The sequence below is a fragment of the Gopherus evgoodei genome, chromosome 3 (assembly GCF_007399415.2).
Source record: "Gopherus evgoodei ecotype Sinaloan lineage chromosome 3, rGopEvg1_v1.p, whole genome shotgun sequence".
Classification (NCBI taxonomy): Eukaryota; Metazoa; Chordata; order Testudines; family Testudinidae; genus Gopherus; species Gopherus evgoodei.
The window spans coordinates 40966087-40979110 of NC_044324.1; the positions used below are offsets into that span (position 1 = coordinate 40966087).

The 13024-nt window shown below is 41.5% G+C and overlaps 1 protein-coding gene and 1 long non-coding RNA gene across 3 annotated transcripts in view; one reads left to right on the plus strand and one right to left on the minus strand.

The window, feature by feature from the left end:
- MBOAT2 (membrane bound O-acyltransferase domain containing 2) overlaps positions 1-13024 on the plus strand; it is a 223450-nt gene that overhangs the window by 197570 nt on the left and 12856 nt on the right. For both annotated transcript variants that reach the window (XM_030555474.1, XM_030555475.1), the window contains 3 exons: positions 2570-2673; positions 3081-3145; positions 5275-5407. In XM_030555474.1, the coding sequence (XP_030411334.1) occupies positions 2570-2673; positions 3081-3145; positions 5275-5407 (302 nt within the window). The remainder of the gene's footprint in view (positions 1-2569; positions 2674-3080; positions 3146-5274; positions 5408-13024) is intronic.
- LOC115648209 overlaps positions 1-13024 on the minus strand; it is a 54156-nt gene that overhangs the window by 31940 nt on the left and 9192 nt on the right. The gene's annotated exons all lie outside the window — the stretch shown is intronic.

Genomic DNA, 13024 nt, shown 5'->3' on the forward strand with positions numbered 1-13024 from the left:
TTCAGCATCTAGTTCTTCAGCTCATGACTTAGTTCTTGTACTCTCTGGCCAACGTATCTCACATCTTGCCATGTTATGTGACCCGGCTATCTCAACCTGTGCTCCCTCAACTTTTCCATAACGGAGGCTGCCTGCATCATAGCTCATGCCATTTAATTGCATAGCTTAGCAGCTATTGTCTTACTCAGTGTTCACCTGAGCATTCTTGTTTTGGCAGCGTGAAGTAGTGTTCTTCTCTCTTCCTCATTGACCAGTGTTCCGACCCATATGTCATGGCTGGCCTCATCATGATCTTCTGCACTTTGCTCTTTAGTATACTTGGCACATATAATCCCCATCAACTCCCTGCATTTACAGCACCTGCTCTTCATGCAACTCCTAACATCTGCATCCACATTCTCATCATGGCTCAACACTGAACTGAGGTTCAGAGTTTAACTCTATACCATCTCACTTTATTGATTTCTCATTGTCCCTCTCAATTAAACTTTACATGTATTCTGTCTTTTGTAAGCCATTTTCTTCTACTGTAGCTCTCCATTGTTCTAGATCTCTTTCCAGTTTGTATTTATTTTCATGGCATGACATGTCAGCAAAAACCATGCTCCAGGGAGCCTCTCCCCATATCTCCTGCATCAATGTGTTTATTATAATTGGAACTAGGAATGGGCTTATGGCTGATCCTTTATGTAGACCTGTCCCCACAGTGAATGATTCATTATAGCCACTGCTGCTTCTCACTGTTGTTGTGCTGCTCTCATACATGTCCATGATAGTTTTAACATATGTCTCTTGCATGACCACAGGCATCTCCATAACAGTTCTCTAGGAACTGTCTCATAAGCCTTCTCTGAATCCACAAACACTAACTGCAATCCTTTGCATTTCTCTCTGTACTTCTGTAATATCTGGGCTGAAAACACTGTATCCTATGTTGACCTTCCTTGCATAAACCTGAATTGGTTGTTGCTTAGTTGATGTTCCAGCTCCTCCCGAAGTCTTTTCTCGATTATTCTTACCAGCCATTTCAAAGTGTGACTCATTAATTTGGTGGGTTGGTAAGTACTACTTTCTTGCACATCTCCTTTGCACTTAAAGATAGGAACCAGTGTGATCTTCCTCCATTCACTGGCCTTTTTCCAGTGCAGAAAATTAAGTTGAAAAAGATCATCATTGTCCCCATGCCCTCATGGTCTAATGTTTTAATGGCTCAATTGGTATGTTGGCTGGTCCCACTGCCTTACTAGTTTTATAACCTTGAACTCTATCTGAGTCTACACCATGAAGAGAAGTCTTGTGAGACTGTTTCTTGCACATACTTCCTTAGGTGGTTTCTTCACATTGTCTTCACTGAGCAGCTTCTCATAAAACAGCTGCCACCTCCTAGTAATATCACCATCTTCCACCAGTACTCTTCCGTTTTCATCTTGGACAAACTTTACAGTTCCCAAGTTCTCTGTGCTTCTATGCCTATTCTTGGCTAATTGATATATTCCTTTTCCCCCTTCCTTCATCAGTAGGACTGCTTACAAGTCTTTAAATATCTGACCCTTAGTTTCTGCAACTGCTCTTTGTGGTGTTATCTTTAAAAGCTTGCATTTCTCATAACTTTCCACCGTTTTTTTCTGCCATTACTTAAACCTTTCCTTCTTCGCTGCCTCTGGCACATCGTTCCCTCTTTTCATTTGGCCACACATTTGCACATTTTCTATCATATGTTCTGATATTTCCTCCCAAACTTCACTGGTATCAGAAAGGAACTGTGGGCTGTCCTGATATCAGGACTTGTACTATTAGAAGAAATTTTGAGTACACATTAGAAATCAAGTCCTTCTCAGTAGTTGATTTTCCCCCCATTGATTTTTAACAGGCACATATTTAGAGCATCAGACTTTGGTATGCTATCTGAAACATCATGCAGTGAGACAATTTCCTTTTTGTATTTATATATTCAGCTCAGGTATCCCTCATAAGTGAAGGAAGGTATCTGAACATTGGGACACTTTCTCAAACCACTGCAACCAGTGGATACGCCCGTGCTTTGTAACCTTAAACTGAGTTCAGTTTATATTCAAAATAAAACTGATCATATTCCAATTTTTCTGTTCTCTTTGGGTGGTAGTTGATACCATGCATCGCAGTGAGCTTGAATGGGTTCCTCTGTCAGTTTGATCCAACAGGCATATTGGAAGGCAAAGATACCCTCTCCCAAGTACAAAGAAAAGACCAAATAGAAATAAATGTCCTGTGATAGGAGAAGGTGCTTACATTGTGAAACCGATGGTGTATTATATGCCTGTTTGCTTTTCTTTTTTTATAAAAATTATTTTAAGATTGAAAATGGCTTGGTTTGCAAACATATATCCTTATCTGTCTTATTCTTTTCTCTTGATAGTTAAGTGCCTAATCCAGTGACTCTAGGTGCTTCTAAACATTTAAATATACAGCCAAAAAGTGCATTAATACAACAAATCATGTGTACAAAGTACTTGTCATATGATGCACAATATTTGTAATGTAGGCAATTCATAACTACTTACGTCAATTGTTTTCTCTTGTTTCATTGCAGCAGATGCAATTAATAATGCAGCAGGGTTTGGTTTTAGAGGATATGACAAAAATGGAGCATCACGCTGGGATTTAATATCAAATCTGAGAATCCAGCATATAGAGGTTTGTTCATGGCTCTTTCAAATAAAATTGTGCTTATGTAGAAAACTTTAAAGGCATTAAATTGTCTTACACTTTTCTATTCTCAGGATTGCAAAGGTGTCACAAATCAGAGGTGACAATCAGTCTCTGGGGGAAGGGGTGACAAATCACATACATTTTGGATATTTTCTGCAAGCCAACTAGCTTGTGGGATTTTTTGTGATTATGAATACTCTAAATGTAGAGTTACAAATTAAGGAATAAAAGCAGGCTCATAATAGAGCGGTTGAGTAAATTCCTGCTGTCTTTATTCAGCTCATCCCCAAAGAATACTTGGTTTGTGTATCACACTATTCTGAAATACAGCATGAGTCTTTAATATGGCCTCTTTACGTTTTTCAGAAATAATTAATGTTTTGATTTTATAGTTTTCAACAAGTTTCAAGATGTTTCTTGATAACTGGAATATTCAAACAGCTCTTTGGCTTAAAAGGTACTGTATTTAAAAGAAAACTTTTCTACTTTGAAGTTTCTTTATTACTTATCTTTAAAAATAATCTATGAATACTTCTTATTAGAGATCCTAAACCAATGCAGCTGCATAATCGATGCTACGCTTTAATTATAGCATTATCTGCCTCTGGCTGCTGGCCTGTGGAGGACCCTGTGAGCTTTTTTAGCTACTCAGTCACAGAATCTTCCCTGTGTTATGAATGCAAACTGTGTGCACCCTCTTCCTTCTACACTGCAAGCTTTAAACCACATGGGAATGCAGTTGGGAGAGTATGCTGTGTACGCATTGTCTTCTTCAATACCCTTATGTAATTGGCAGATTCACTGTTCCCTGGCTTGGCCAGAAATAAGAGATGGTTCCCAATGGGCTAATGCTTCCCTGCTGTTCCCCCTTGGAATTGTTGTGAGGATGGATTAATAGAGCCAAATGAAACATCCCACTTCAGCTGGGTGAATAGAACGCAGAAAATGCCCATCCTTCTGGGCAATTATATTGAGGCAGGTCCATTTTCCCCTCAGGAGATGAACTTTATTAATAGCTGGCAGTCTGGGTAGACCCCCATCTTGGAGCCTTACATATGCCTTTACTAAACACTTTGGACTGCAGAAGCTTAATAGCCACACATCCAGGAAATTGGATGTTGGTAAGCAGGAGAAGCTAATTTATATAAGATTCCTGTTCTATGAAGTAACTTCTAGTTGTGAAGACCTCTTTCCTAAGTTTTGGCACTATGCAAAAGATGACTAGCATCTCTGAATAGACAACCCGTGTAAAGACAGTAACTGCAGTCTTCTGCAACCTGTGGTTGATTCATATGTATTCTGCTGGATTGGCCTCTTGAATTAGCAGTGCATTTCCAATGTTAAGATGGAGATGTGGAATAAAGCCTGTAGAGTAGATTGATACTCATTCTCAGAGCAAGTATTACAGTCCTGCTGTGATACCAGATCTAGGGCACTGATGCATACTAGGAGCTCTATGGCTTTGTAGTTGCTCTGTCTAATCAAACTCCTCCCTCCAAGTCCAACATGGCTTATAACAGGGAAAGTGCTCCCAGCAAATGTAAACCCGCTCTTCAAATAGTGGAACACACCATCAACTGCCTCCTCCAGAGAGTAGGGTGTATCCCTCAAACTTGCTCTCCTTACAAGAGGGTGTGTGGAGGGGGGTACACGCTCCTCCCCAAACATTTGTTCCATCACTGAAAAGCAGAAAAGGTTTTAATAATTTAAATTTTATTGCAGGGAAGATCAAACTATGTCTGATAATGTAAACACCTATTTGCAAGCCAAACTCATGATGTCATAGAATTTATTGCCAGAGAAGTCAGCAGGAAGGTGCAGTTGCACATATAGCCGAGGGTCTAGAGACATACTGCCTACTAGAGCTGGTTGGGAATTTTTCAACAAAACCATTTTTTTTAAATCAGAAAATTCCAATTTGTCAAAAACAAAACTGTTTGCTGCACAAAGTTGGTTTTAATAAGTTTCCCATTTTGAAAAAAAAAAAAGTACTTTGTTGAGATGTCCCATTTATGTGTTTTCCTATTTCTGGAAAAGCTCCAGTTTGAGGATCATAATGACTTCATTTCAAAATTAAATTAATTTATAGTATAGAAAAAAGGCTTAAAGTATCTAAAGATCAATACTGAAACAAAATGTTTTGAAATTATTGCAATAAAACATTTCAATTGACCCAGTCTGAATTTGTTCCGATTTTCTGGTTCATGAACATCTTCATCCCAGTTTGGGATGGGAACTTTTTTTGGAAATCTCAAAAAATGTCATTGGACAGGTAATGCATTTCCCATCCAGCTATAGTAGCTAACCAGTAGAGTTCTGCCTCTCGGAAGTGGTGTCACAGTATTGTGAAGGAGCATACATAGTAGCATTGAGATCTGGTATCAAAGCAGAGTGTAAAGTTACAGCGTTTTCTGTAAATCGTAATATGTTAATGTTTAAGTCCAAGATTCAATAGAACTATGTAATCAAATAGCAACTGCTATTTAATCTATGGCTTGCTAGGTTTTAAATGGTTATTGGCACTATTGTTGATCATCTTTTCTCCCTTATACCTTTTGCCTTTAATATATTTACTTTACTTGTTAGAGTATGCTATGAGCGAGCTTCCTTCAGTCCTACGATCCAGACCTTCGTCCTTTCAGCCATTTGGCATGGTGTGTACCCAGGATATTATTTAACATTTTTAACAGGAGTACTAATGACATTAGCAGCACGAGCCGTAAGTACCAACCATGTATTTTAATGAGTAAGTAGTTTGTAAAAGCAAAGTTACTATGCTACAGTGCCCAAAGATGTGTACATCACAAGGGAAACTCAGACACAATCTTGCGCCCAAAATGTATAATATATATTTTAGATGTAACAGCAGTAGTGAATAGAAGGTTAGGATGGGAGGAAAGACGAAAGAGGAAGGACTACACTGCTGTTAGTGCATGTGTAGCGCATCTTTCACGTGACGTTCAAGCTTCACTGACTATCTTGTACAATATTACTGTGATGTGAACAGATATAGTTAAAAGTGATATTAAAAAGACACATACTTGCTAGTGAGGAGGAGGAATCTTTTATTAGGGTTTGGAGGCCTAAGCTAACAATTTCTGTAGAATTTAATAATAATTTTAAAATAAACGTGTATTTGGTACTTTTGTAAAGATATTAAAGTAAAGCAGTGTTCTCCTCAGCCAGCAGACAAACCTCTCTAGTACATTTGCTGCTCAGAGTTCTGCCAAGCAATAGCAGAGTGACATTAATAAGATTCTGGTCAATTTTACTGCTGCTATTCAGAACCCTGTGGATCCAGAAAAATAAACCCAGAAACTAAAGTAAACCTGTCAAGAAATTTGTCAATGTCACAGTGCTGCTTGGGAAAGGAGGTACTAGAATTAATCAAGGAGGAAGAGGACCCCAAAAATGGAGGCTGAGCAGGGAGGGATACAGTATCAAAGACCTCTTTGCTGTCAGAGCAGGCGGGAGGCTTTGAAGGCGAGAGAGAGAGATGGAGCACAAGATTCCTTGCACCTTCCAACTGCTAGTGGGAGCTGGAGCTTCAGTTTATCAGACCTCTCCTACTACTAATAAAACATAATACTTTTCTCCATAGATCTCAAAGCATTTTACAAACACGAGTTAGCATTATTGTCCCATTTTAAAGCTGTGGCCCCTTTCCTAACAACAGTCAGGAGTCTCTGGAGGAGCAGTATATAGACATAAATTCCCTTCCCCTTTACTGCCACTGGAGGGGTGGATCTTCACACTTTTCAGCCAGGCTGATACAAAACTAGAGCCCCAGGCAAGGCCCATAAACAGTTCCCTGGCACCAATCGCAACACTCCACTCTCCAGTGGAGCACCCCTCACTGTCATATTTCATCTCTCTCACAGGTATGATTAGCTCTCACGTTTACAGAGCTTGGGTTTGTGTGTATTAGTAGTACTGACTGACTATCAAAAACAGGTTGAAGTGTTGTATCATGTCAGTTATTTACTGTCCCTTGTTAGGTTTGTGAAGATCAGATTCTCTGTGATCACCACTTTCCTCTCAATTCCTTATTAATGACATTTACTGATTAAAATCTAATCCTTTCAAGTGTAAATAACCTAGATTTCTTTATAGCTAATTCTGTAGAAGTTGGATGATAAATCTTAACTGGGTTGATTTTTTTTGAACTGCATATACAATTGTTTCTAATTTACACTTCAGTTTACTACAGATTGGCACAAATGGCCATGTAGATGCATAGCTGACCATTTGCTTGAACAATTACAGCAGAAGGTTGGCCCAGTGGATAGGATGCTAATTTAGGATTTGAAGATACCTGAGTTTAATTCCCTGCTCTACCACAAACTTCCTGTGTGACCTCGATCAAGTCACTTAGCCTCTGTGTGCCTCATTCCCTTCTGTAAAAAGGGGAAAATAGCACTTCCTACCTCACAGTGGGTTTGCGAGGATAAGAACTTAAGATTGTGAGGCACTCAGGTACTATGTTGATGGGAGCCATATAAATACCTTAGAGCAGCGGTCCCCAACGCAGTGCCTGTGGGCGCCATGGTGCCCGCTGGGGCATCTATCTGCACCCGCGTACTGGCTGGCAGACAAGCATCCGCCAAAATGCCTCTGAAAAGTGGCAACATCAAGAGGCAGAGGTGCTGAAATGCCGCTGATTTTCAGCGGCATTTTGGCGGCGACTCCTCTTGATGACGCTGCTTCTTGGCGGCATTTCGGTGGATGCTTGTCTGCTGGCCATGGTCCTCGGTGACTTGTTGTCTAGCGCCCACCAGACAAAAAAGGTTGGGGACCACTGCCTTAGATAGTTACTTCAATTTTTCACATGCAGTTGTAGTTGTGCATACAAATTAAAGGTACATCGGCTTATGTATAATATATTTAAAAGCCCTTATTTTGTATTGCATCATTAAAACATGGCATCTTTGGAGGGTGGGAGAGGAAGTGGACCATATCTTCCTATTCTACACAGGCTCCACACTCCAGGACAATTCAGTGATGGGTGTGATGTTGGGAGGAAACATGCTGAGGCATTTCGTTGAACAGGATACGACAATCATGATAATCAAATGTAGTAATTGTATAGGATTTTTTCATCTTCAACAGTCTTCATAATCTTGTGAGATAGGAAAACCTTAATCTCCTTTCAGTATTGACTGAAATTTAGGTGCATGACTTTTCTAAGACCATGGAAGAAATTGGTATATAATCCCAAGATTTAGGTTTAGGAGTTCTTTTGAGTCATGTGCTCAGGGCACTATGTCTACGGCCAGATTGTCCATTATGATGTGACACCGTTGCACTGCGCAGGTGGCACAAAGGGGTAGGATTCTGGTGATAAGTAATATCCCATGTGAAGGGAAACTCTTTTGGTGGAAACTCACTTGGAGGCAGTCTCCTGTCTCAGCCTCCAACTGAGGGTAAGAGGTGTGACAGGGGAGTGGGGTAGGATAGAATGAAATTGCACTGATCTTCCACTCTTGTGAGGTCCTTAAGGGATGTTACTGTAACCGACCCTGCAGCTGGGCCAACTCAGCTGTAATGAGCTCTCTCATGCTCTCCGCATAGGCACCAACTCTGTGGGTGGTCCAGGGCTGGAGCGCCCACAGAAAAAAATAGGCAGCTAGCTTCCCTCCTCCCCCCAGCCCCTGGCACCTCTCACCTGCCGGCGGCGCCACCAATCAACTCCTACCCCTCCCTCCCAGTGTGTCCCAGCAGCTGCCATCAGCTGTTCTGAGGCGTGCAAGAGGCACTGAGAGGGACAGGGGCGGAAGTGAGTGGGAAAAGGCAGGATGGAATGAGGCTGGGGAGGGGGCAGAACTGGGTGGGAAGAGGCAGAGCAGAGATGGGGGTTTGGGAGAAGGGGTGGGGCTGAGCAGGAGTTGAGCACCCCCGGGCAAAGGAAAAAGCTGGCCCCTGTGCCCTGCCCGCCTCCCTCGAGGGATGTCTCTGTCATTACGAAGCAGCTCTTTGTCCAATGAAAGAATGATCATTTAAAATGTACTTTGTGTGCGTTTTCTCTCTGTTTGTGCTTTTAGACCTTAGTATGTGTTATAATTGCCATAATAGTATGCTGCAGGTACAATTTATCACCATTTACTTTTTCATGGGAATTGTAACTGAAACATGAATATTTAACTTTGGCTTAAAATGACACTATCTCAGGCTGTAAAGTAATTTACACATTCACAAGAACATGTTGTGAGATATCACAGGGAAGCAAATAAGGCCACTTCATATGCATAAGGCCTTTTCTAAAAACGTAATTTTTGCTTCTACCTAGCGCTTTCAAAATTATTTTTTTAAACCTTAAAATGGAAGAATGATTAACATTTGACAATTGAATCTAATTTTTTCATTTGTAAAACTTTGCTCTGTTTACTTTTATGGGCATTGGATCAGGCCCACACTGAACAATAAAATAAATTAAAAAATAAATAAAACCCACAAAAAAAAGAAATAATTTTGACCTCAAAAGAACTTGTTCCTAACCACAAAAAACTCCACTTAATCTGGTCATTCCTCAAGCAAAAGCCTAAGTAAGTAGATAGCCTGCTTATTTTGTACTTTCAAGGTTTGAAGTAAGGACTATGTTGGACCAGTGGAGGATACTCCAGTGAGACAGCTCAGCCTCAGAGATCAAATCTCTTATGTATAACAGAAGCATCCTCACTGATCTCAGCTCTTAAGATGGAACATAAAGACAGAGGTGGTCTTACGGAAAACCAGATCCCTAAGCAGCATAGGAATTTATACATAATGCCTTGAGTCTCAGCCAGAAACAAGTTGGTAGTGAGTTTAGGTGTAATTTGTTGTACTCAAGAAGCACCACTAAGCAAGCCAGCACTAGCAAAAATTTCTGAATAGTTTTTAAGGGTAGCTCCCGAGTTGAATAAAAAAAAAAACAAAACAAAACAAAAAAGCAAAAAAGCATGGATAATTCTGGCAAGGACAATTATGGCAAGGACAGCAGTAAGGAAAGACCACAATGTCCCAGACAGACTCAACTACTGCTATCTGAGAATTCAAGATTAGCCAAAAATCCAAAAGGAGTGTTTGATTTTAGTGTAACCCTTGCACAAAGCACAAACTTATCTTCTTTAAAACACTCCACCATCTAGCTATGCCTTAATAAGAAATCAGATTTGAAACTCTTTTTTCAGTCCCACCTTTGTTCCACCAATGATACAGTCCTGGATCGTAGAGCTTCTCAGGCATGATTCTGTCAGTTACTGCCAAGATTCACTGAGTCAGGAACACATAATTATGCTTCTCCATCACAATCTTTCATAATGATAGCAGAATCTGCATGGACACTTGATCTTGTCCTTCACAGGACAGACAGTCTCTTAATGAAATCAGCACAAATACTGACTGTACCCAGACTCAAAGCCAGATTGAAAGGGGTCAGTAAGAAGGCTGCAGATAATAGAACTGCTTTACCACCACTACCCCTCCAAAAAAACCCAAACATACAAAATCTGAAGGTACAGGTTGGTTATTGGCAAAACGATCAAAGTGAAGACAAAGGACAAACAATTGTTCATTAGCTAGAGCTTATTCCCAAATTGGTAGAAAAATCTCCGAAAATAAGTAAAAGCCTTTCCCAATTAGACAGATAAGATGGGTGAGGTAATATTTTTTATGGGACCAGCTTCAGCTTTCCAACTTACAGAGCTCTTCTACAAGCCTTGGCTAATATGAGGCAGCCACATTGTTCTATGTCAGGGGTTGGCAACCTTTCAGAAGTGGTTTGCCAAGTCTTCATTTATTCACTCTAATTTAAGGTTTTGCGTGCCAGTAATACATTTTAAAGTTTTTAGAAGATCTCTTTCTATAAGTCTATAGTATATAATTAAACTATTGTTGTATGTAAAGTACATAAGGTTTTTAAAATGTTTAAGAAGCTTCATTTAACATTAAATTAAAATGCAGAGCCCCCCCCCCGACCAGTGGCCAGGACCTGGGCAGTGTGAGTGCCACTGAAAATCAGCTCGTGTGCCACCTTCAGCACCCGTGCCATAGGTTGCCTGCCCTTGTTCTAAGTGGTGAGCAGCCTGATTAGTTTTGTTAACTGGGACTTTGTGGACATTACAGGACGAAAGAATTTTCCTGCCCTATCCCATAGAATATTAGGGTTGGAAGGGACCTCACAAGATCATCTAGTTCAACCCCCTGCTCAAAGCAGGACCAATCCCCAGATGGTCCCCTCAAGGATTGAACTCACAACCCTGGGTTTAGTAGGCCAATGCTCAAACCACTGAGCTATCCCCTCCCCCCAAGCTATGGCCCAAGACTTAAAAAATGCTTTATCTTCCACTCTCTCAACATGCTATGCAATTTCTGGCCCTACAGACTTCTACTTTCAGCCCCCAAAATGAGAACTCAAGTGTATCCTTCCACCTAGGTGTTGAACTAGAAACCTCCTGAATCAGTCTCCATTGCTGTCAGCTTAACCTTGTGGCCCTGAGTAAACTTATGAGAGCCATCCAGTGCTGACAGGGAATCACAAAGCTTTTAATAGGACTGTAATTTTTTTCATGGTACTTATTGCATATTTCTTTAAATGTGATAAATTTATACTATGAATTAATACTGTTTAAAAGGCTTCATGTCAAATATTTAACACTGGCTGTTACAATCTGTAGCCTGTAGGGCAAGCATGCCTATTATTCCCTGACTTGCCTTCATTATATTTAGTGGCTTTCATCAGCTGAAACACAAGAAACCTACAGGTCTGTATCCTGTAAAACATTAGCTTAAGCATAAATTAGCATAGGTGTGGTTAAGTATGCCATAACCCTTGTCTTAGATAAATGGCTTCACGGTTATGTAATTGTGCCGACTCACCACCATGGTGCCTCCTGCTGATCGTTCTGCAAATTAGCTCAGTCTTTTCACAGGGCGCCCTCCTCCAGTGGTGTCTCGCCACTGTCACTTCTGCTCCGGACCTGCGTTGCCTCAAGGATTGCAGCATCCTCTTTAGGACACAGCCCTCCTGCCATGCCCCATTCCATTCCCCTCCCCCCCCCCATTCTGGGGGAACAATTGTCCTCTGTCCAGCTACTTGCCTCCGTGGCCGACTGCAGCCCAAGGTTCTAGCCACTTGCTTCAGTGGCAAACTGCAACCTTTCACTGGCCACTCTCCTTAGTGGTGGTACTGGGAAGGAGACTTGGGCCCTCCCACTACCCTGGGTTCTGACCCAGAGACCCTCTAGGCAGCAGCCATGTGCTGCATCTCCTTCAACCCCCACTGTCCCTTTCATCATACCACTAGCACCTTCTCTGCTCCTGTATCTGGACTTCAGTCTTCCAGCCAGTCACGCTGGAGCGCCCTCTCGCTCCCCTCACCCAGCCAAGCACTGCTCTGTCCAGAGTGCTGGCAGTTCTGTCAGCCCTTCAGGAACCCAGTCCTTTCTCACTGGGCTCCCAAGAGGGGGAGGGATAGCTCAGTGATTTGAGCATTGGCCTGCTTAAAGCCAGGGTTGTGAGTTCAGTCCTTGAGGGGGCCACTTAGGGATCTGGGGCAAAAATCAGTACTTGGTCCTGCTAGTGAAGGCAGGGGGCTGGACTCAATGACCTTTCAAAGTCCCTTCCAGTTCTAGAAGATAGGTATATCTCCAATTATTATTAAAATTAACTGCCCACTCTGCCCTACAGCCCTCTTTATATATGGGCCTGCTCTGCCCTCATTGACTGCTCATTGGAGCCCCTCTCTTATTGGCTGTCTGCTGCACAACCTCCTCAGGGCTGCTTTTAACTCTTTCTCCACCAGCATGGGGCAGACGCCCCATCACAGGTTACCTGTAGGGAAGTTAGGAGAGCTTGCTCAATGGTAAGAGTCAAAATGTACCAGTAAATGCTACCATAAAGACATGGAAGTAATAACCACAAATCTGCTTAAGTGATGTGTATGATAATGAGCTAAGATGGCAGTTACACATATCAATATGTTAACCTACAGAATAAATACACCTCAGTATTATGTTGGTGAAAAGGCTAAATTTAGGTATGGAAGACTGAGCATGAGCAGATGATGTTCAAGTCTTATAACAGGGCAGCAACCATGTGGTCTGGGGCTTGTTCTTTTCTGGGCTTCTTCAATCCCTGTCTGCTTTCCACTACTTGATCCTTCAATTAATTGAGGAACTTGGACCATCAGACACTATGGCATACCAGAGACAGGGCTGACCCCTTTGTCTCTTACCACCAGGTCCTCAAGGAAGGGTTTGAGTATGCATTTCTAAGAGCTTATGCAAAGAATGCTACCACAGATAACCCCAATATTGTATTATCTACCTTTTTATGTGACTTGGGTCCTTTCTGTCTTTGT